The following is a 25,221-nucleotide window of genomic DNA, read 5'->3' on the forward strand; positions in this document are numbered from 1 at the left end:
AGGTTGGTCAGGTCTTTCCTCATCAGGGAGCAGGGAAGGTGCTTGGGCACCTGTACACCCAAGGGTACAATTGTGGGACAGTTGTCTTTCTTACAAAATACATTGGTTTTTTATACCCACATACAGCTTAGCAAGGAGCTGCCTGCTTGATGCCTGCTTTAGTTACCTGCAAACCCCAAGTTTGCAGTGGAGGTTGAAATCCGGAGAGAGGGCAAAGTCCTAGTGGTGGGTCGGTGATAAGTGAAGTCAGGGCCAAGTCAAGATCATTCAGGTCAATGCCAAACACTGACATTAGCATTTGGACTAGAGTCAGGCTTTTTTCCCCAAAATTTAGATAAGGTTTTAGACAAGTTTACCCATCCTTTCAAGTTAGTTTTAATTGCAGCAGCTTTTCCCATGCAACCCAGTCCCCTAACCCTCAGATGTTCTCACACCCAGTCCCCACACACCTTTGACAATCACAGGTGATTTCTACTGAGAAAAGGAATTTATTTTTTGTATACCCATGGTGTGATCCTTCAACATAGATCATTACAGCAGTAAGGAGGAGTGACGACAGCATACGGGTCAACCCATGGTCCACGAGGCAGAGCCAACACATTAAAGGTTTTAGAGCAGATGGTGCTACAAAACCTGACAGTGAAGCCCATCAGCAGGGGCAGAGGCTGGGCAGCGTTTGCTTTCTAGAAGGGAAGTTATCTCTGAAGAGCAGAGCTTTGGGAGCAGAGGAGTACCAGCATCTGCCTCCCTTCAAAGGTAAGCACAGAGCTGGGGAGATAGTCACAGACCATGCGCTCCCCTCCGCCAAGGGTGAGCAGTGGCTTGGGAGAGCCGCAGCCCCGCTCACCAGGCGGCGAGCAGCTGGAGGGGCTGCGCCAGCCCTGCCACCCATGCAGAGGAGTGGGGCAGCAGGAAGTGTGCCAGGAGCCCAGCCACTGCCAGCCCCAGCAGCAGCCAGAGCAGCCGGGCGCTGGCGTACAGCGGCCCCAACCTGCATGAGGAGAAAACACCGTCAGACACCGCCAGCCAACCCGGGACACGAAGCATGCTGGCAAGGGCTTGGCATCCCCCCATCCTCCTCCGAGGCTGCGCTGGGGAAGAGCTGGTGAGACCACGAGCAGGGGCCTGTGGGGCAGGAGGGGGGGCAGAAGGGGGGGATGCAAATCTGCCTTCAGTACCACCCACAGGAAGGAAACCTGCCCCAGGGGACGCATCCTGCACCCAGCCTCCCTGGGTTGGTTTGGGGTGCCCGCAGCCCCCGGGTACTAACCGTCCCTGCGCAGCCACAGCGTATCCCTGGAAGTACTTGAAGCGGGTGTAGAGGTACAGCAGCCCGCACACCGTGGCCACACCTGCGGGGGAAAGGGAAGCCGAGTCCTGATGGGGCTGGGGTTCGCCACGCTCCCTGCCATGGTCCTTCCTCGCATCTTCCCCGCAGCGGCAGCCAAATCCCCTAAACCCGCTTGGTACCGGATGGACCGTGGATGACTAATTGTTTGGGTTATGGTTTCTCACTCTGACATAGCGATTTGGGTATCGTGTTGCAGCTCAGCTTCAGCTTGCTCCTTCCCCAGCGCAGCAGGAAGCAGCAGCCTGCAAAGCAGAGAGCTATGCTGCTCTCGGCCCTACCGCCGCCCTGGCACCACGGGCCAACCTGACCTTATCTAAGAGAAGAAGCATGGGGGGACGGCTGGGTGCTGGCAGCGGAGCACAGGCTGCCAAAGCCAACAAACCTCTCCTCTGGGCAGGAGACCGGCTTGGCTGCTACCAGCAGCTTCATGCACGCTGGAGTTGGGGCACTCCTTGGTCCATCTGGCCAAAGGGGAACTTTCCTTTCCCCAAGTAACAGCCTCACAGGTACAGAGAGGACATGCCTGAGCCGCAATGGGATTTAAATTGGTTTTTTGTTTGTTTGTTTAGAATAGACTAGACTAGACTATTTCAGTCAGAAGGGACCTACAACTATCATCTAGTCCAACTGCCTGACCAGTTCAGGGCTGACCATGTGATACATGTGGTTTGGGTTGGGGTCATCCCCCCCCATCCCCCTTACCTTGATGGAAGAAGATTCCAGCAACCCAGAGGAGCGAGATGAAGATCGGGAAGTACTCTGAGCAATTCGCCCTGGTAGGAACCAGAGATGAGCATTAAAACTGCATCCCCGTACGTCAGAGATCAGTTAACCGAGGCCAGAGAGGTGAGCTGGAAACACATGTCGGAGCAAACTGAAAAGGCCGGTAAGAGGCATTGCTGTGCTGTGCTGGGGAGAAAGGGCCTTTTCTGTGACCAAGGACACCCAATATCTGTATTTCAGAGAAGAAAAGCACCCAAACAACACACAGCGTTCACCTCGTTCTCATTCACATGGACCCTGCAACAATGAGCCGTGGCCAAGATGGAGATTCGTCTTTGCTGGACAGGCTCCATCCTCAGGCCCACACACAGTGCCTTCACAGACATCTGGTGCAGCTACGGCTTAAAAGCTGCAAGGGTAGAGGTTCCTCAACATTATTTAAGGAGCATTCTCTTCCCCTTGGGTGAGCACAGCTCAAATTCGGGTGTCACACAAGTCATGCTCCAAGAAGGAGCCTTCTCCCAGATTTACTTCAGCAGAAGGTGATCAGATCTGCAGCCAGGTTTTCTTCCTTCTTTTTTCTTTTAGTGACAAAAATACAGATATTCTGTGAGAAAGGACAGTGGGAGCTGTGCTATTAGAGACAATGGTTTTGTTTCTCGATTTCTCCCACATTTAACCGTTCCCTAGCCAATTTAACCTTAAATTTGGCCAAAAATTTACCAAGCCTTGGGGGAATGGAGCCAGACTGGGAGCTCGAAAAAAGTCTGAAGAACGTTACGCTGCAAATGCAGTTTGAGCCTCAGCAAGGGGAGGCTGCCAGGTTTCCACGAGTGAGTAATAAATCAATACCTTTCTTCCCCTCTTTTTTTTTTTTTTAATCTATCAAAACAAATTATCCATTTGTATCCTTTTCCACAGGGAAAAGAATAAAGGGAGGAAAAAGCCCACAGTGAAGAAATACCTTCTCAAACTCAAGTTCCCTGAGGTTGCCTCCTCTGCAGAATATAGCAGAGGGCTTCCCGGTACACCGCAGCCCACATCACAACTCTGTTAACGCACAGCCCGGTATTTAATTAAAAGCCTTATCAACAGCTACCCAGCTAGCAAAGGCTGCTGCCTCTCATGCAGGCTAGCCTTTCACTGCCTTGCAAAAGGACCGAAACGGGTGTTTTTGTCACTCCACAAATGTTTCCTGCACGCTGGCAAGGAAATGCAGCTGCTTTGTTCAGGATTTAGTGCCGTGCTCGAACTACCCTTCAAACCAGCTCCGGCCAATTCCTTTCAATCGCTTACAAAACAGCATGACTGAGATGAAAGACGGAATCTGGTGCTTGCTGGAAGCCAAAGGGATCTGTGAATATTTCCAGTTTAGCTCCAGCATTGCTCTCTCCATAGGAACAGAGCAAAAAGAAACAGCTCTCGGCATGGGCCCACGAGTGCCTACTTTCACAGTACAATGGTTTACAAAAAGAAAAAAACGTCCTCGTAGCTGGTTCTGCCAGCAAGGCCCTTTGCTTCAATTCAACAGCAAATACTTACGAGCAAGTATTAGTTTATTAATATAGCTTCAGCTACTCTCACAATTTGGAGCCAACATTAATATTAAACTTCATGATTATAATGCATTAATGCTCAGCACCTCTTCCATACAGACACTAATTTGTAATTTGGCTGCCTCTGACGATGCCAGAAGGAGGATTATCATGGATGGACAGAAACACTCCAGCCAGAGCAAAGTGCTCCAAATCCAAACTCAGACCTCTGCACGCAAAGCATTAAAAAAAAAAAATTTAGTATCAGCAGCAGCAATAAGTGAAAAAGTGACTTGAGGGTGACTTCAGTCTTTCCTGGTAGTGACATTTGACTCAAGTCTTATCCAGATGGAGTCACCACAAAAAAGTCAAAATCTTACTGAGCTCTGAAGATCCGCTCAAATTCAGGGTGACCTGTTGTCTCGGGAGGGGAGATCTTGTACTTCCGCCGGGCATAGATCACCTGCAGCGCAAAATAGGCTAAAGAAAAGAACACAGGAGCGGTAACAGTCCAGCAGCCTTTTATTTAGCCAAGCTTTATCTAGCTTGGAATCAAGCAAGTGGTTAGAGGAACAGAGCTGATACTGTCTAGGTTCATAGTCCAGGGCTGTCACGCACGACCTGGAATAAATGTGCCATTTATTTCAGGCTCGTACTTTAAATTCTGATTTGGTTGTCCTAGCAGAGCACACGTACCACAGAGCCGACGTGCTGGCTGGCGCTTTGCATAGTCTGACACCCAGCACGCGGCAGCAGAGCCCTCGGTGCTGCTCCCCAACAGATCAAACACGCGCAGGAAGGCCAGCAACACACATTAAAACCTTACTGAGTCCACATGCCATCACAGAATTATGATTCTTTTTTTAATCTTGCACTCTGTATTTAGAGTATTAGTACACCCTCAGCCAGTCTGATGGGAATAACGTATAACGCCTCCCACTATGCCCAGTGGGCACAAAGCTTTTGTGCAAGGACAGCACCATGTCACGGAGCAGCATCCAAACTGTGAAGCACTGGGATGTCAAGTCGATTAGAGATGCTCATAATCATGACAATATAAGGAAATGGGGAAGGGGGAGATTATTTCTTCCACTTCATTCCTGCAGGGTAGTCCCAAGGCTTGAACAGTTCAAGGAGCAGACATGCTGCCAACGACTGCCTGTGCCAAGTTTGGGCCGAGGTTCTAACTCTGCGTCTGCTACGTCGCTCCTTTGAACATTTGTAAGGGACATGGAAAGTCACTTCTTAATGGTAAAAACTCGTTAACATGAAGATTTGGACTGTTTCACTATTTGATGAAAGTTCTTACAATCACAGGTGGCTGCTGATGTTTCAAGTATTTATCTTTTAGGTGCACTACTACATTGTTGCCTTTATGGATAACAAGGATTTTCATATAAGAGAAAACTAAGTTATAAAAAACAATTACTTTGGTGGCTGTGGCAGCGTGCTGCTGAGCGAGTGACTTGGATTGGCAAGGTCCTAACGTAGCAACATTTCCAGAGCATCGAACAGAGAGATAAGAAGCCAGGCTGCAAGGATTGCCTTGCCTTCTTCTAACAAAGAAGATAAAAGCAGAACAGCAGGAAAGTAGGGACATATGTTGCAAGATTAAAGACAAGACAGATCCATGTGTGCCTGCAGAAAAGCATTAAAACATAGGTAGGAGAAAAGGGAATTAGAAATGTAAATAATCTGATGCTATGCGACCTGTGTATTACACAACATATTATCCATTTAAATACATGGACGTTCACTTAAGAAAACGTGTGTGTTCTAGTGTCTTCCACGCTGTCTGCAGTGACCCAGCTCTAAACAAGAGGTGCTGGGAGAGAAAGGTGGGGAGGAGCAAGTTTGCTTTTCCCCTCCTGATTTGTGGGTAGCATGCTGATTGCGGTCGAGGGGGAGGATATCATCCTGCATCTGAGATGCGGCAGGATGTAACACAGCACCCCCCCTGTGAAAACAGACCGCTAGGTCTGCAGTAACGCACAACTGGCAAATTCAGCAGCGGCTGACAGAGCTCTGGGAAAAAGATGATGAAAACATGACCTGTCCTGTTACCTCCTCTTCACATCAGATAAGCACATCTCTCCTACGCAACTATTCAATGCTCTCAGGGTCTCATCCCAGCCACCTCTCAAGAAATGGACTGAGCTAAAGTTGCTGCATCGTGCGCAGCTCTGGCTTGTGGCATAAGCCTGACTGTGCTAGGCAACGGCCTTCATCCTGCTTCGTGCCATCCGCACCCTTCCTAATGTAGCATTCTTGTGACTGACGAGCACGGCAAGAATCATTTCAGACCCAACCTCTCCATCAACTCTATGCTTAACATCTTGCTTGTATACAGGGGCAAATATTCAGACAAGTCCTGCAACAGATCTCTTATGCTTGGGGATGGATAATATATAAACCACCCACCCAAGAGGAGCAAGAGCCTTTTGGAGGACGGCTAGCTGTCCTCCAAACTTGGTGTATGGGTGAAGCATTAAGGATGAAGAATTACCCTCCAAAAACAGTTCTCAGAATGAGGTGTTGAAGAAAACCACACTGCACAAGCCTCCTCAGCATGGACTTCTCGGGAAAAGAGTTCAATCTACTCTGCAGAACCTTTCAAACTAGTTTTTTGTGATTCATAACAAAAAAATTCATAAGACAAAAGTATCTTCCATTTGTAGTTGCTGATATTTCTCTGTAAGTTGTTTGAAAGGAAATTACTAATAACTCAGAAATCTTGAACTCTGTTCTTCAAGTAGCATATTTGTGTTTTAAATAATGCTTATATTGAGAGATTTATCATCTGATGGCTAAAAATACATCAGGCTGCTCAGAGACTCACATTCATTTGTAAGCAAAGAGGTGTGATACAGTGAATTAATTCAGTAATAAAAAAAACCACAAACCAACCTTCCCTCATAGAAATGTGAAGATTTGAATAAAACGGGTGCTCTGTCCCCACCCCAGGCAGGGGCAGCGTCCCCTTCCGTGACTCTCCCGAGGCCCAGGGGGGAGAGGCCTTTGCCCAAAGGACCCACAATTAAACGCAAGAGGTAGACAGAGCTTGGCAACACTACTGCTTCTTTCTAAATGGTCTAAAGCAAACGCATCTATTTAAATTATGAGAAGTTGCCGAGTTTCTTTGAAGATGTCCGTGTCTATTTCTGAACAGAAGGGCTTGCACTAGTTTCCAAATTACTGTGTGCTGTCAACTCATCTTGTCGTCTGCTCCGTGCAGCTAAGCTATATGAATTGAACACATAACGATATCGGTCACAGAGGAGAAATACATGCGTACATGATGCTCTTTTCTATATATGTACGATGTATGTTTGTACACTGACCTCTTCACCAGCATATTTATTAATCTGCCTTTATTTTGGCTACCTCCAGCCACTCTAAGTAACAAATTACCTGCTAAAATTCAATCACAGGAAATATTTTACTTTAAAAGACATTCTACTGTTGAAATTGTTTTAAGTTTAAAAGTAAAACTTACATTTCATTTCCTTCTAAGCAGCTGGCTTTGAGGTTTGCGGATCTTTTTAGTTCCTATTAAATAATGAACATCCTCAGGCATGACACTTCCACCACGAATGGCCAAACATTTGCATCGTTTTAACATGTTGGAAAACAGCAACTTTCATTCCACAGAGACTCCAAGCAAAATACAGGAACCAAGTTCCATGAAGTTTAATATAGTTAGCTTACTACTACCTAGCATTACATAAAGGACACTTACCTTGCTCCAGGACTCCCAAAACCGTGACAGTGGCCAGCAGGTCTATCTGGTTTCTCATGTTGCCGATTGTGGACCAAAACCCTAGCCAGGTGCGATGAGTACAGCTTGCTCTCCAAATCCTCTCTCCCACCCTCCCACTACCACATGCTCTACGACAGAGCCTTCTTACTGCTCTGCAGCAACACGTGTTTCCTCCACCACACATTAACTCTCCCCACACCACACAGTTTTCCAAAGCAGCCAGCCAGCAGAAAACGTCTTTTCGAGACAAGTGCCTTCTGCTGAACTACGTAACAGCAGAAGTTTTGCATGCGCCAACTGTGAAATTCTTGCAATTATATTTACAATTAGATTTTGTACCATGATTGAATTCTATATTGCCAGCAATTGAAAGATGATGGGGATTTTTCCAGCCCTTTTATTGCTAGTTTTAATCAGCTCTAAAGCATCTAAATTATGTGCAACGTTGTAAAAATTATTAACAAGCATTTACAAATTAATGACTTGACCTTCTGCTCTTATTCCAAGTAGTGGAGTTGACCACACAAAAGATTTTCTAGACTTCAGCTGGAATAACTTAATTCTGTTACTGGATTCTGATTTTTTAAAGAGCATTAAGGTATTCATCCTATTAATTAATACCGTAAGTTTACCAAACCAGAGTACAGTCCTTCAGTAGTGCTCAGTCACTTTTTGTAGTTTTCTGGTGTTTTTAAAATTCTGCAATACAGACTTCTTCCTGGCTAACATACACAATAAAAGTTCTCAGTTCAGAACGGACGGCAGCATAGGACGTAGAAACACGTGGACCCTCAGAAATGTTACACTGGCATCAGAATTGTAACTGTGAAATGTCAAGTTTGAAAAACAGCAGTATTTTAGCCTGAATAACTTTTCTCCCCAGTCCACAAAAGCAGAATATGCATCGGTTCAAAAAGTTATAAAGCTGCTCCAAAACACAGGATATGGATAGAAGACTACTGACTTTAAAGATTTTAAAACCAAAAAGGAAAAAACAAAGGTATAATTCATTATCAGCTGAGGTTTTCCCTTAATTTTAGTGAAGAAAGGGGACAGGATACTGTTGAGCTATTGCATTTCTCTCTGTACAGTCACACACAAAACCTCAGTACAGAATTTGTGCACAATACCAACACGAAGCGACCGGACAGTTTCTCCCGAGTGGGACGCAGCAAGTTCGTTCTTCTGGTTTGGATCTTTGTCACCTCAAAACCCCGTCGTGACAGCTTATCAAATTGAACACTCAACTCAAATATACAACTGTACATTTTTTGTAAAACATGCATGTAGAATAGCAAAACCACTCCCGTTCTCTGCAAAACACTCATAGACATGACTTTTGACCCTCCAGGCTGCTAGCAGACCCAGACTGAAATAGAAATAAAACAATTAACCTTAACAGAATCTATTGGTGACCCAAGATTTCATCTGGGGTGTCCAATGTAAAAGTCAGAGGGGAAACGTCACCAGGAGGCTACTTCTGCTTACACCATCTCAACAAACAATTCAGGCTTTAGAATCACTTCCATTACAGAGTTACATTAGCCTGAGGAAAAACACTAACATCAAGCAAAAAAAAAAAAGAAAAAAGAGATCAGTTTCTGAGCAGAGGTTGGTCACAAGCTGCCACTGACTCCTTAAAATCTTTGGAAAAACACACATGCACATCGCTTCAACAGGGGATGGTTTGGGAAATCTGTTTTACTCAACATTAAATACAATGCAGCACTTTTAATGGGACAATAAAGCAGAAGTTAATAAAGTAGTAACTTCACAGTTCCCCACAGGCTAGAAGCAGCTCATCCTGGTATTGTTACTTATTATTATACTTAGTTCTTTATAAGCTTCTGAAGTTACAGGTCCCCTCCTCCCCCCAAACACAACTCAAAACTTGTAGAGTAGGAATATACTCCAAATATACTCAGGTAAGTCAGGATGCACTTTGTGAGGAAACCTGAAGGCTCTGAGCTGGGGCCTTAAACACAACAGCTATATGGCAAGACACCAACTTCAACGCTTGGAGAATGATCCTTCAATGTTTGAAGCCAATTAAAATTCTTACTACATAGGGGGATGCTTGAAATTACAGTAACATGTAAAATGCATACAGCCTTAACAAGAAATGCATGTGTCACACTTTGCAAATTCTTCTTTATCGCTACTGCTAAATCTGTGGTTGGAGAGATCTGAGATGTTAGTTTAGAAATTAAGACTAGATATCATCCGTTAAAAGGCGTACTTGACAAACAGGAAACATTACATAAATAACTGAATTCTTGGGTCTGCTACAAGTGGTATGATTCACTAAGAGAGATGCTTTGAAGTGTTCAATCCAGAGTAATTCGTCAAGTAATAACTCGTTAACAAGAACATATTAACATCCAAACACACACCACTAAGGCTAGGCTCCTTTGGGCACTGATGGAGCCACGGATCATTGCTTTACTTTTCTTCTAACCAACAGACATGCAAGTCTCCCTCTTAAGAGGCTCAACAATCCAGCAGGGTCTGAAAGCTCTGTTTTGCCATTATTTTCCACAGCCTCTTCGACCCACCAGCCCTATGCAGCGGCTTAGGGACCTTACCAGCTTTAAGCCAAAATCTTCCTGCAACTCGCTGCCAGTTATTTTGTTCCTTGTTCAGAAACATTATCTCATGCTTGCAGTACGTGTTCCTCATTTCTCAGTTTGGTTTTCTTTGTGCAACCTGCCTACATCAAACAAACGTAATCTTTGTCTTTTTACAAGTCTCAAGGAAACCAGTTTGAACCTCTAAGGCCTGTTATTTTGAGGGAATCTGAGCAGTTTTGGAACTCTACAATTTTGCACATGTGAGGTCTCCGTAGTTATTAACATCTTTTTCACTAGTAACAACCACCTCTGCAGTCGTATTTCCTAGCTTAAGGCCTACAACTGCATTAAAAAAGTCCAGAAGCAGTGGGTGTAGCATAAAGCCTTGTTTTCGAAGGAAGTTTTCTAAGGTCTCTTTATCCAGTTCTGGCCTGTTTAAATGGACTTTCTGAAACCGTAAGAATTGGTGAGACACAGCAGAGGGATTTGAGCCTTAGTAACAGGCTGACCAAAATTGCGTGTTGGAATGAAAGGAACCACCTCACTAGGAACAACAACGCTCAACTCTGCTCAGCTGACACAAATGTATAAAGTCACACCATGTATGTTTAATACACTAGCAAAATATTTATTTTATAATGATAAAACAGAAGTGAAGGATTCTTTTTGGTGTGCACCAGTAATTGTAGTAAAAGAATAAGGGGATTAATGGACTCTTTATACATTTCAAAGACAAAAATTCATAAAGGTTAGCATCAAATTCAACTGTTCTCCATTTACAAGCATAAAACTTACCATAATACCCCCAAACACATATATAAAGAATTATAGTTTTAAAATCTATAAAAAGTAAAAAATATACAGTCAGAAGATCTAACTCTTATTCAAATCTTTAATATAAAATTGTAAACATTTATTTACACAAAGGAAATGTGTATAACAAAATTTTGAGCACCCTTTTCAATTGAATCGTGGTTTTTGGAAGGCAGTGGATGTTGCACAGTGACACACTCACCTTTCCTACCCAACCAAAACCGCAGTTTATAAATAAAGCCATGGGCGGCTGGCTAGGTACAGTTCAGGGGAGATACGTTTTATTGCTCTGAAGCTGCAGCAAATGGAAAGCCCAAGTGCATATATAGACAGCTACACGGTAAAGGGCATAAAGGCAAAGCCCAGCCCTACCCATGCACCTATGTACATCTAAACCATATTTTCATTTCCAATGAACTGTTTTGACTTTGTTACAGTGATACCGTATTTCCAACAGTCTGATCGCATTATGTGGACAGGGACCAAAGCCAGAAGCGAGGGCTGTTTTTTCTATCAGGTTAAATGCTGTTTGGATCCTGTTCACATACGAAGACCAACGGGCATTATAAGCCAGTTTGCCTAAAATCACACTTAATTTCAGTTCAACAGTACCATGAGAAGGCCCTGTCATCAAATCCAGCTACCTTCCTGAACAAACCCTCTGGTCAAGCAGGGCAATATCCACCTTAGCTTCCAGAAACAGTGGAGGAAAGAGTACATCTGCATTTTCCTGGACACTTCGCTGGATTGCCTTTTTGGTAGTAATAATGCAAACAGCAGATGTTCTTTTCCTCCAATTAAGAAATCACAACTGGATGGATTGTATTTTGACTTACTCAGAACAAAGCCTGTGTGCAAAATCTACTGGAAAACATAGCAGATTTCACCACAACCTAAACAGGGAAGAAAGAAAAGCTGAATCCTACTACCCTGTTATTTCTCTCAAGTGTTTGTAAGGGGGAGAAAAAACTAGTGACGCTGAATGACGTCACTTGAAATTATGAGGTCCCAAGCACCCCCAACAGGAAGGGAAGGCACACTGGTGCAAAGTTAACCCTTAAAAATAAAAATACAGCAAACACTCCTTCCCCTGCCACTGCTAGTTTATATCTATACTCTTCTAATGACACTTACCTTGGACCAGTTTTTGGTTTAACTTAATAGTAAACCAAACTCACTAGCTCTTTTCTTAGATTGCCAGTATAAGAAAAGTTAGCATCAGTTATTTGCATCTCAACTACTTATTCTAGAAAATATCAGAAGTGTCAACAACCAAAGTCACTAACACCTTCGTCTTCCCATCCAAAGACAATCTTTATGTAATCTTTTCAAAAGCAATACGAGGGATTAAGTCTGCTTCAGTGAAGTTTCATCCACTATTGAACGGTGGGATCCACTGATCAATGCACATCTTTCACCAACAGTTCAACATGATAGAATATCAAATCTGTTCAACAGAGCGTAATTCATCCACACTAGGTAAGTGTGCTGGACAAACCATGTTCCATGCATATTTGGAAAGGGTTAAAGTATTAGTGTTAAAAAGCAGTTTTTAAAAGTGCAAATTGTCTCATAAAGGAGCTGCAGATACAGTAAAATATTTTCCTTCTTCTAGATCAATGTTATCCTTCACTTCCCTTCACCCACTCTGGAAAAAATCCTCTCTCACGCATCTCTGCAGTGCAGAAAACTCCTGAAGAAGCCGGTCTGTGTTAAAGGAAATTGCTTTTAAATCACAATGCTGGGTTTGGTTAGAACGTTCAAAGGAGTTTTCCAAAAAAAGTGGATTTAAAAGGGAAGAGGTATTTGTGCATTTAAAATAAAAGCTTTCAACTTTATTTTCATTTTAAAATAAAGGTTAAGGCAAGGTGGTTTGTTGGTGGATAGGGGATTTTTTTGGTAGAAAGTAAGGACTTTGGAACACTGACTGTTCCCATTGTGTTTTCTGTCCTTCCTGGGACTGACCCCAACAGAAGAGGTCTCCTTGGGCTGAGCTGAAGAACCAGCATCTGCTTCAAGGGGTATTAAAGAAGTAAATCCACCAGTCTACAGAAAGATTATCAAACTCGTAACCCAGTATTAAAAAAAAAAGTTTTAAAGGGGGAGACTTCCATATTGGAGCAGCCCTGACACAAGTATTCTCCCAGGCTGCCTGTGCTATTATTGCTGACAAGGACTTTTCACCTCTCAGCCAAATTCTTTTTTCCTCATTTTTTATCCTGAAGTGACAAAGTCTTGTGCTCATTGAGTCACTGCTAACTTTGGGGAATGAACTGATCTCAGAAGTTAGTTTTACTTTTTACAACAAAGAAAACTAGATGAGCTGTCATGAAGCAAAGCCTTCATTTAAATACAACTACCTTTGGAAATAAGTTATGAAGAAACAGGTGCAAAGTAAATGGCTTTACAATTCATGTTAGACCTACTATAGTTTTAAAGTTCTCCCGTAAGAAATTCCCCCTTTAAACACAGCAAGGTATAAGCCAAGAACTGTGCCTCTCTACAACAGAGTGCAAACTGCAGCTTAAAAGACTACAATCTATTAAGATGACTACCTAGACTAACTGGCCAGGTTTTAATACTTTCTTTCATCTATCACCAGCATCTAGAAATATTCACTGTGAAATATCACTTGCTTATTGAGAGTACAGGCACATGCTTCAGCGATGGGGAAAAGAAACAATTCAAAACATTTTGCAAGCATACTCAGGTGCATACAGCCTCTTCTCAAATAAAAAGTCAGAAGTCTGATGGACAGTACTATAATAGCATGTCAAGCTATGAACAAATAATGATTGCAAGTAATAGCTGCAGGAGACTAAGTCCTAAACACAATCTGTGCAACTATTTGCTTTCTTTCTGCACTATTTCTGTGGAATTTTGTTTTGTTTTTAAATAATTAAAAAATTTAATTTTAGAACACTGCAAGTGAGATTTCTGAAAGGCTGGCTAGGACGCACACAATTTTTTTTGACCTGTTCAAGTGTGCGACTCCTTAGAGACACCAAGATAAAGCGCACTGTTCCTGCAGACCTGCTTGGTGCGCCATTACCATGCATCAACACTCATTGAGAAGCAGCTCCAGTCCCTTTCCCAACCATTTACCTCTAATGCCTGCAAGTCTCCTCAATGCCACAGGTTTTTTGGTCCAAGTGTTGTTAATATTTCATGAAATAATTAAAAAAGTAGAACCCCCACCCCCGGCCCCATTTTAATGAGTTCCTAACAACTCATCCAAATCATTCATCCACTCCTCTGAAGTCCTGTTTTTCAGCAAAGAGTCTATCAGATCTGTGTCACCAGTTAAGTTCTGAAGTCCATTATTGCCCGACTGGCCGCTGTAGGCAAAAGGCAGCTCTTGACTGGTTGTCCTCACAGGGTACCCTTGACTACAGTGCAGGTTACCTCTGTTGGGCATTTGCTGATTTGGATTCTGGTTGAAAGCATTCAGATCTGGAACTGTCTGGTTCATGCCCGGCAAGACTTGCTGTGAGGGTACCTGCTGTTGTGTAGGTGGGTTTGTCCGCTGCTGCGCACCTAAAGATGACGACAACATCTGCCCAGAGACGGCAGCATTCATAGAGGTCATCGGTCTGCTGGTGCTTAGGCTTACCTGAGGCATTCCTTGGGCAAACTGTTGGTTGGCCATCTTTAGATGAGTTTGCTGCATATGGAAAGAGGAGCTGGCAGTAAATGGTCCTAAGCCACTGTTTGCTTGCGTCTGGTTGTTAATATTAGGGATACCTTGGTGCTGCCAAGATGGATTTTGAGCCCCCATAGCAGCTGGTACTCTTGCCATCTGTGGCTTAGATAAGGTTGGATTCAGTGCACCTTTATTGTGCTGCTGAGAAATACTTGAGTTTGCTAAGGTATTCTGCCCATACCCAGCAGGCACGGCAGCACCCTGGCCCAAGCTGCCTTGTCTCTGCATCGGTGGCTGTCCATTGGCACTTTGTGTTGCATGCTGGGGAACCATCTGTGTCATACCAGACGCCAAGTTGTATAATCCCCCTCGCTGGATGTTTTGCATATTGGTATACTGAGTCACCCCCCGATCCTGCTGACTGGAGCCCGACTGGAGTGGAGGAACAGAACTGTGTCCAGGTCCCATCTGAATCATGTTCTGGGTCTGAGGAAACATCCGTGGACTACTGGAGCTGGACTGTCCTACATTACTGACCCCGGGCATGGCTGAAGATGACCCTGAAACACACAAATATTTTGTACGTTAAATACCTTGGTTCAACCAGAGCCAAGCTAGGCTTGTAGACACTATAATCCAGAACGGAGGTGCAGCTGCATTTGTATAAACCAACCTATGCAACCAACACACAGACAACAGTACTTTAATTAAAGTGTGTCAATTGTTGCTCCAGTTAGCACCTCCACCTTGATCTCAAACAGATATGCCAATGTCCTAAAAAATCTGAATACCACTTCTAAGAGTTCAGCATCATCAATTTAAAAAAAATTAGACTTCAAAGGCAAGACTCATACATATTTGTGAACAAAGGTATACACACATACTTTGAAGTGCATGCACAATTTGCTAGGCTGTTAAAAAATACCACCTACTGCATACACACGTTGTCAGTTATTCTGTGCATACACTGTATATCTCTTATTGTAGAACTGTAGAGTTTCCAGTCCTGCGTTCTCCCAATTCCAGAAATTTTTTCTGTTTTATATAACTTTCAGAAATTTTTGGTCAAGTATCTTTTGGATTTCCACAATGAAATATTCGCTATGTTAAGATGCAATGCTGATAACCAAGCAAGATGATTTGCAAAAATAAGTCTCTCCTCAGCAAACCAAAAAAAGTCCTTTGTTCTTGTAAATTCTGAGTAAGAGAGTTTCTTCCTGTAGAAGAAACAGCCCCCTACTTAAAGAAAAAAAAGAAAAACACTGAAGTGTAATGCATATAATCCCCCTCACTTCTTACAGTCGACCAAGGAAAACCTACCTACACTAGTACTTTCTCTACTTTCAAACCAAAAGGTAAGCTGCAGAATTTTTTCATAGTTTAAGATAGCTGAGGAATATTGGCTCTCCATTATTATTAATTCAGATTTTATTCAAATATAATTTTATTCAAATACATTCACATATAATTCAAATTATATTTAATTAATTATCAAGAAAGCACACCATATAAACACCAGTGTTACGAGGGGGTGGATGGGTGGGGGAAGAGTCTTACTGGAACACTACAGTGAAGAGGTAGTACACATACCAGGATTTAAGATGCAAAAAATAGTTACAATCAACACAAATAATTTTAATAATGCTGATGTTCATTATAGCAAAACATACTCTATTTCTAACAGGTGTACTACTGTATTTCTGTAGAAGAGTGGCAGGAGAAAAAAGCTTCAGTGCAATATTTGAAGGATGCTTCTGATCATTGTGTTAACACACAATCCTTTTGTATTGGTATCAAGTTTTTTCAGCTAAGTAACAAAACCCAGTCATAGCGCTACTAGACACAGCACAGTCACGAACACTGTCAGAATTAGGGTATCACATTTCTATTTGCATCTTTTCCCTTCAGTATTTATTTCTGTGGGAACATAGAGAGTAAGGAAACAAAACGAGGGAATAAACACTTTTTTTGTACTCTAGGTTTATGAAAAAAGACACGTGGCTTCTTGATGCCCTGTTAAGTAAGGATTTTTCAGGTAAGGAGATGAGTTTTTACTGTTCTCTAGTTGTTCCACATTCATGACGCTATTCCAGCTTAATGATAACAACATCTTTTATTTATCACTGAAGACATACCAAGCTGCTGCTTCTACAAAAAACAAACATGTAGGACACTAACAGGTAATGAAGAGAATTGAAATTGCTGCATTCTCTAAAGATGGCAGGGATAAGAATATTAAATTTTAAATGCATCCTAGCAGATGAGAGAAATAATACATCACTTATTTTTCTTTAATGAGGGTCTGTGATGATTCAAGCAGTAGTAATGTTAGGCTTCAGAAAAAAAATATGAATCCCAATATGTGAAAGTTAAAACGACTTCACAAACTGTAAAGGGAAATGGTAGTATAAAAAGGCCTTTAGAACAATGAAGGTACTGAAGAATTTTACCCATTTCCAAAGCAATATTAAGAATCAGAAGCTTAAGTTGTCCCAGATATCTGGGACAGGGGAAGCTGTTAATTTGCAACTGAATCAGAGTACAGGTCTAAAAGTATTAAGGCACAGTGACGTGGAAAGATGTTGTAATAAATTAATTAAAAGCTATCCAATCCAGGAAATTTGAAGACACCTTGTTTTTTTACTCCTGGTATTTTTTCCACCATTATTTCAATTGTCACGTTTACTTACCTGTGAACTGTCCAACCTGTTGCTGGTACAGATTCTGCGGTTGATCCTGATATTGGGGAGGTGGTCGAGTCAGATGACGCTGCAGCTGTTGCTCTTGCTGCTGCCGCTGTTTCTCCTAGGGAAGGTCCAATGCAAGACAATCAAGAAAACAAGTCAAGCTTTTTCCAAGGGTGACTATCTTGGATAAAAACAAGCTATCTGCATACTTTTTATGCAGAGCTGGTCATTAAAGGGGCTTCTGCAGCCTCAAAGTCACTTTAGACCTTTGCTCTCAAGGTTCAAACACAGTCAGTTTAATCTGATGAGTGACAAGACTAGGAACTCAGACAACAGCACACGTTACAAGAGTTACGGCAACGCATGTCTCAAGCCTTTAAAACATTGAAAATCTGAGATGTTAGTCTTTTAATCAATAACATAATCACCAGGCATTTTTAGCAACACTCTAAAGACACTAACGGTACAAAAAGAGCAAAAGTGAGTGTGTGCAAAAAAATTCACACATACTTTTTTGCTCTTTACCCTCAGATCAATTTATTTTAGACCTCTCTCTGGAAATTAAAGTACAAGTCAGATATCAACAATGTTACATGGAAAGTAAAAACTGAACGTGTAAATATTTTCTAGCCCTTGTTTTCAAAAATGAAAAAACTATACACAAACCCTTATATATCACAGGTTTTCCTCGAAGGTTATGGAAAACTGCAGAACTAAGTTTATAACAGAAGCTATACAAGTTTTATTACCACTGTTCAAAACCATTTTCTTAACAATGCACCCATCAATTGAAACAAACCCTACTAATGATTCAAAATAACCTTCCTTCTTTAAAAGCACATTCAATCCATACCTACTTTATGATAGAAACATTTTAAAAATAAAATAAATTTTCTATTAGGAAACTTTTGGAAAAAAAATGAAGTTTAACGCCTTGAGGGGAAATGTCGAGAGTGTATGTACATGCACCAGCAGTACCCTCAGAGACCCTGACAGCGTAAACAGCCAACAGGCTGCTTTTACAATACAAAACATATCAGGCATAGCGTTTCTGGCTCTTCTTCCACAGATATCTTCAACCAGACTGAAATTCTGTGATAACTAAGTAGTGATGTAATGCACAACTACCTATTTATCTAAAGTTGCACAGGGCACAGAAGGGGACAAAAATTCTCTTCCAAGAGTACTGAGGTAAAGACACAAGCAATAAGCCTTTAAAGAAGAGACTAGTGCGATGTAACAAATAGGCAGATGCACATTACTAGCATCCTTTTGAAATGTCTACAACTAAGAAGCTGTTGAGACATGCAGAGGAATGAAGAGGGCAGGCTGCTTGACAGAAAGGACCTGCTACTTGCAGGACCAGTCAAACCTGAAAGAGGCTGACCACAGAAGCCAAAGAGAGATGCCATAGTTCTGAGAGAAACCAAGAGCTGCAGAACCTGGCGGGGGGGGGGCAACCAAAAAACAAGATGCAGAACACCAAATGCAAAGAAACAAAAGCTTCAGAGTGGCAGGGAGTGGCACTGAAGCTACTTGAAACTATAATTCTCCTGCAAAATAGAGATCAACTGATTCAGAAATCTTTCTGTAAAACTATATCCAGTATCATGTGTATCCAAAGAAATAAGTATCAAATTAGAACGCTAACAAGATCTAGCTTGACTGGGCAGCACAAGGCCAAGAAATGTGGCAAATGCAATATCCAAGCCTGTTCAGCTCCAAAGCAAAGCTGCTTCTTATTTGGGATCAGAATCCCAGTATCACTATACAGAGATGCAAGATGTACAAGTTAGTTGCAGTTACCATAACTAGGACAGGAATAAAATATTTTCATAATATGGGTATTTACTACAGCAACATACGCTGGCTAAGCAGCAGCAAATAGGTAGGAAAAAAAAATTTCAGTACTGTTTGAGATATGCTACTTATCATCCTGTTAATATACCACCCACTGTTCAGAGAGGTCTGACATGTTAGGTCCATTACTTAGCTAAGGAAACCTACTGAGCCACAGCTCTAAGAGCTCTAATAATCACCATTCACCAGCAGTGCAAAAGTACAAGCAGGATGCCAACACCCCATATTTCCTTTCTCCCCACCTTCTTTCAAAGAGTACCTGTTTGTTAACATTTTGGGAGAGTAATGATTAGTAATTTTTGCTAATACATATTAATGTATGTTCATACAATTTTCTTTAAGACATTGCCAGGCACATGCTTATATGTTTATCTGCACCGGGTCAAGAACTGAAGGGGCTTTTCTGTCACCTCAGTCTAGTCCTCAATTTTAACACAAGTCTCTAAGTGATCAAAAAAGCCATTAGCTAGGACTTGGCACAGCCATAGCTTCGCAATACTGCAGATTCTACTACCCTCTTCTCCTCAAAATGTGCTCCCCAATCAAGATTTCACATTTTCTGTTCAGAGGAGACCTGTATCATTTCCTTCTTTCTTAAATAAAGCTTCTGATGGACAGTTGCTGCAATAAAAGCTAAGGTATCCACACACACCCATTGCCTGACTTTCTCTCACCATCTCTATTGTCCAAACTATTATTACAGTGAAAAACCTATCTACCAGGATAACATCTCCCAACTTTAAAGCTGAGAACATTGAGATTTATCACCTTTTATCAGTGCTGAAAATTAAGGAAATTACACATTCCCAACTGTTATCAGTTGAAGGACTCCAGATAATTTAATTTTTTTTTTTTATTTTTAATTCTCAGGGATAAATGCAGTTCATTTTTTTTATTTCATTAAACCACTGGCTCTTTTTTTCCCCCCCCTCCCATTATCCTCAAAGACGATGCTTTCCATGGTTCTTCCCTCCCCCTCATTACCGTCAAAGACAAAACTTCTCAGCAGTACAGACCATTACACTTTTTCCAGAAGATCTGAATACCAGGTTCTCCCTGGGTCTCACAAATCTTCCCCCTCCTCCATACCAGATACTGGTAATTTCTCTGTACGTGCAGTGCCAGTGCCTGGAACATGCCTGCATGGACTTTTAAAAATGCAGAAAAGCACCGATGACAGGAATAAGGCCCTTTGGGCTAATTCCTGGCTGAAAGACTTGCAAAAGTTTTAAAGCTTAGAAAGATTCACACAAGGAGCCCGTTTCCCTGAGAGAGGCTAAAGCAGCTTTCTGCAGTCTGATGGACAGCAGAGTTAAATTATTCTGGCAGGAGAAGATGCAAGCTGGATGCAGACATCTAATTATTTTCCCCAAATAAACACGTGAAAGATGATTTAAAATTTGAAACACAAACTGCTGTGGATCTCACATGAAAGAAAGGCAGAAGGCACAATGAGCTTACAGAGTCCCTTGCTCATTGCTTCAATTTTTAAAGCTCTATGGAACACATCAACAGCATCCCAACCTTATATTGTATTTTTGCTCTGATTTTATTTGCCTTTCTTCTTTCACAAAGAATTATACCATCGCTGGTATGATACCTTCTCTCCACATAGGTACTGTCTTGCATTTTCACACTACTCAATTCTACCTGTTTTATTATTTTCATTCACCACAGTGCCTTGTAACAACAGAAAAAAATAAGCCTCCGCAATCAAGTGCTATGTGTTTGGGTTACTTCTATAGAAATATAAACCAGCAATTATACTTATGATACCAAAGCGCCTTGCAGTTTACATTCCTTATTTTGTAATGTGGTAACTATTTGACAAGATCTCAAATGCTGTTTCAGTCCAAAGCAAATCAGTGCAAAGAAGAAAAGACTGCTGGCCCCTCTCACCTGCTCAGCCAGAAGATGTTGCTGTCTCTGCTCCATTAGGAATTGCTGCTTCTGTTGCTCCATGAGCAAGTGCTTTTGTTGCTGCTCCCTCTGCTTCTGCTGGTCCATCAGCATTTGGTGTTGCTTCATCACTGCTGCTTGCTGCTGATTGCTGAGATAAGGTGGGTTGCTGTGGTTACCTGCCATGGAGACATTGGGAGCCTGGGCACCCACGCCAGGGCCCGGGACAGAAACGGGAACGCGAGGAACATTAGGAGAAGGGTTTTGATCCTGCAGAATACAGAAAAAGTGACATGAGTTACAGAAAGAGGTTAGCCCTCCAGAATTTAGAAACTGTATGTAGTTACACAGGTGAGGAAAGGCACTTTCATGGTGATGACCACAGTTTGTATTATTTTTATCATTTTACGGGATAAGGGAGAGAGACTTTATAAACAAAGCCTACACAGGGAGGGGAATCATAACACATCTCAGAAAAACAGAAATTGTCAATTATTGCTTATTTCTACATTTACACTATTTAATAAAAATTAGATCAGTTCCTCATATTTTGCCATCTTTATGCAACAGCTTCTTCACTTGTGAACCTTCTAACAGAAAAGGCAAAGTGTGATACAGTTTCCAGTTCAGGTAATTAAAGACAGCCAAAAACCCATTTATAAAGTGCCAGACACAGAAGTGACAGTTCAGACTTAAGGTCAGAAGCTCCACAACATTCAGGAATAGAGGCTTTAACTTCAGTCTCAAAGTACTTCCCAAAGCCCAGCTCAAACAGGTTAGTATAGCTCTGCGTGCTTCTGCTCAGCCAGAGGAATGGCACCAGTTACAAACAGCAATTCAAACACACCAGCTTCAGTTAACTTTGGTAGCAGCTTTTCAAACACTACGTTTTAAATTTTCATTATACAAAACATTTATTTAAATCCTGCCTCTTCTGTCAACATTTAATTCAGCAAGTGTTTGTGCTTCCCCTCTTAAAGTTGCCTTTTTTTTTTTTAGTATCAGAGTATTTACTCCCTGCAGGTGAAGGGGAAGAAGGATATCACTGATCAAAATGAGTCTTAACGTATTTTTCCAGCAATCACCATATTCCACAGAGAAAAATACTACTACAGATAAGCCTGTTATTAATTTTTCATAAGTCTGCTTTTTTTGGAGATTAGAACTTGGGATAAGCAAAACCAACATGTAATGATTATCATTCAAGATCTGATACTGTCCTCTTTGTACCAGCAAATCCATTTGAAATTTGACAATTTTTATCATTTTTAAGCACAGTTCAGCCTCATCTCTAATTACAGAAACAAATACTACTTTCAAGTTTAGAATTCAGCTAATGGGTTCAGCTGTTGGTTCTCTCTCTCTCTGCAGTTTCATAAGAAATCATGAGCCAAATATAGGGAATGCTGTGCTAAGTTGTTCTGTATGCAAGCTTTTGAGAAATTCTCCAGAAGCATTCATCAGGATTTCTGTTAATTAAGTGCAAGTGTGGCAGTGTACATGCAAGGTCATCCTCATGTTTTTCAATAAGGGGAAGATGTGACATACGCAATCATCTCTACCCTTCCCCTTCTTCTTCCATCAAAATATCGTTACATTGTTACTTCTGCTAGCTTTTAAAGAGATTAATTTTTTTTTTGTGCCTTATGAAGCACACATTGATCTCAGATTTTTATTTGTATATCGGTGTGGTCTTTATCACAGACTAATCAGATCTTTTTCACGGGTTTTTTGTTTTGTTGAGGGAACATAATACTAGAGTTGGATCTCCAACAGCTTTTGCTAGAGGAGCTTTAATCCTTGTAACAAAGATCTTTTTTCTCAACAAGACCTCTAGTATGTGCATTGCAGGCACATGTTACAGAATCCCAATGAGCCTATACCTCCATCCACTACATAAATGTTCACCTGCAGCATAGCTCTAGTATCAGTTATATATAAGGCAAAGAAGCACCACATGAATTTTCCTTTACAGGAAAACCCAAAGCATATTGCTTCAAGCAGACAAATATTACTATTACTCATTCTTAAAGATATATTTCTCTCCTATCCCATGCTTCCCCAATCCCAAGACTTAACCAATAACAAATTCTTAGATTTGAAAGGCCCCAAGGAACACCCAAGAAATGAGGAAAGCAGCCCTCGCTTCCATCTCTCTTCAAAAAAGAAGCAAGAGAAGGCATGTCTTTTTATAGTAAGGCAACTCTGACACAAGTAGGGACTAAAAAGACGGTAAAGAAATCAAAGCTTCTTTGAAAACAGTTTAACACTACAGTTTTACATGAGTTATTTTAGGCAAAAGTTTACAAAGCATCTATTTATCTTTGTAAGTAGAAGCTTCGATGAAGTGTGACATAATTTGTTGCCCAAAGTATATTAAGCTGGAAATCACACATTACCACATGACCTAGAACCAAGTATTAAAAAATGTCCCCAATGGAAAACAGAGTTCTTGATTCTTGTCTCAGCTTACGGCATGTTATAATTTTCTTCTTTAAAATCATGCGGCAACTGTTTTGAAACAATACCAAGTAATCTGTACTCTAGCCCTACCTATCCAACACCCTCTTGCAAAACTTTAAATCTGCTACTAAACAAAGGTAACAAAATCAAGAACATTCACCTGACTGTGCGGTAGTCGGTAGGCAATGTTTCCAGACTTGGGTTTCAACAAGATCATCCCATTTTGGTCATCGCTCACATGAGACAGCGGTGGCTGCTGGCGCTGTTGTATGTATGCCAACATGGGAGTCTTGTTCTGACCAGGTACTGTAACCCCCTGTTCACATTCTGCTTTGTAATGTGAAAGAGGTTTGGTGTTCCCATAGTCTAGCATAGAGCCTTGACTATTCACAGGGTTCTGGTTCAAGCTGTTTTGCTGATGACCCAAAATGTTCACATGGTAATTGCCTCCAGCTCTCGGTGAGCTTTTATTTCCCATATTAGGCATCATGAGTTTCTGATTGTTGAAGTCTGGCTGGTAAACTGATGGGCTGGTGGGATTTTCCATGGTATATGGGACAGCCAGTGGACTATGAGAAGGCCCAGACTGTTGCCACGTAGACAGCTGATTTGTTTGGTGGACTTGTGAAGCTTGCTGCTGGTTCTGCAACATCTGGTCTCTCTTCTGCTTGGCAGCAATCTGCTGAAGTTGATGGGCAGAAGACATTTCTTTGGCACTTCCTGCACCCTTCCCAGGTAACAACACATTGGGAAGAGACCTCTGGACATTCTGAGAGTGGTTTGATGCCTGCATCATGGGCTGATTAGGATTTTCAGTCATTGACTGACTGGAAGGCTGAAACATAGCCTGAGAACTACCAACCGCTGGAGAAGCGGCACTTACAGGTACAGAAGCAGCACCAATAAATGCTGGACCTGATGAAGTGGATCTCACCTGGGGAGATCCCATCTGTTCCTGTTCAAAGGGTGCTGGGGAAAACTCAGTCTTTATGTTAATATCTTGTGGCAATGGAGTCTGTGCAGCTGAATTTGAAGAATCTGCATCTTTTTTCTCTTCAAAGTCTTCATTAAAGAGATCCTTCATGTCTTCATCGGGCACTGATCTATTAAGCTCCTCAATAAGTTCCTTCCATTCTTGCTCATTAAGATTAAGATCAGGCATCAAGTTATTCTGAGATATAGAACCCCCTGCTCCAGCAATCATACATGGAAGATCATCTACAGGCTCCTGCTTCAGCTCTTTGTTCAAACTCAGAGGAAACGAGTCATCAGCATCACCACCTCCATTCATTTGCAGGCTGGAATCTGGAAGACACTTCTTGCTGATGCCATCTAGCCCCATCGGATGTTTTCCATTAAGTTGTAAGGTATCTCCACTGCCAGATTTCTTGTCAAGATGATGGAGTGGAGACACAGGGGGCATTCCATTGGAAGAACCGCTCACTCCACCAAGACCATCGTCACGACGCAGTTTCTAGGACACAAATACATCACCATAGCCGTTCTGCTGGTCTCCATTCTGAGGGGAAGCAGCACTATCAAGCTTTCTTTTCACAGTCTCATGAAGCTGCTGAAAAAAAGGAAGGTTTTAGTTATTTAGTTTTGTTTTATAGATTAGGATTTTTATTTCTTACCAGAACATTGTCTAACTCTGAATAAAACATTTTAGGAAAAAATGGTTAAAAAAAAGGTTACCTCTTTGCTTTGATAAGATTGGTTTTACAAGTCATCACGTGAGATGACTTCCTTACTATAATCTCTTAGGGTAAACTTTCAAAAAATATGTACTATATCAAACAGAGCCCCCTCCTTCAAACAAAACCAAAAGCTGCCATATACTTTAATGACAACAAAAAGTTGAGAAATGGCTGTGAACTGGAATATATTACGATTTTTCCTATTCAAAATGAAAAAATA

The 25,221-nt window shown here is 41.7% G+C and overlaps 2 protein-coding genes across 2 annotated transcripts; both read right to left on the reverse strand.

Moving 5' to 3' along the window:
* Positions 1–843: 843 nt before the first annotated feature.
* LOC103915829 (leukotriene C4 synthase-like) lies at positions 844–7,406 on the reverse strand. The gene is made up of 5 exons (XM_009322757.1): positions 7,349–7,406; positions 3,990–4,089; positions 2,054–2,124; positions 1,271–1,352; positions 844–991 (listed from the first exon to the last, which is right to left on the reverse strand). Exons 1-5 carry the CDS (start codon positions 7,404–7,406, stop codon positions 844–846), a joined length of 459 nt encoding a protein of 152 aa, XP_009321032.1.
* Positions 7,407–13,936: 6,530 nt separating this feature from the next.
* Positions 13,937–24,868, reverse strand: MAML1 (mastermind-like 1 (Drosophila); the record flags this gene model as incomplete). The annotated part of the gene is given in 4 exon segments (XM_009322658.1): positions 13,937–14,955; positions 17,086–17,200; positions 20,842–21,111; positions 23,465–24,868. Coding segments are annotated over 4 exon segments (2,781 nt in total), but the record flags the coding sequence as incomplete, so codon positions are not given.
* Between the last annotated feature and the right edge of the window lie 353 nt (positions 24,869–25,221).

Source organism: Pygoscelis adeliae, unplaced genomic scaffold, assembly GCF_000699105.1.
Source record: "Pygoscelis adeliae isolate BGI_AS28 unplaced genomic scaffold, ASM69910v1 Scaffold34, whole genome shotgun sequence".
Classification (NCBI taxonomy): Eukaryota; Metazoa; Chordata; class Aves; order Sphenisciformes; family Spheniscidae; genus Pygoscelis; species Pygoscelis adeliae.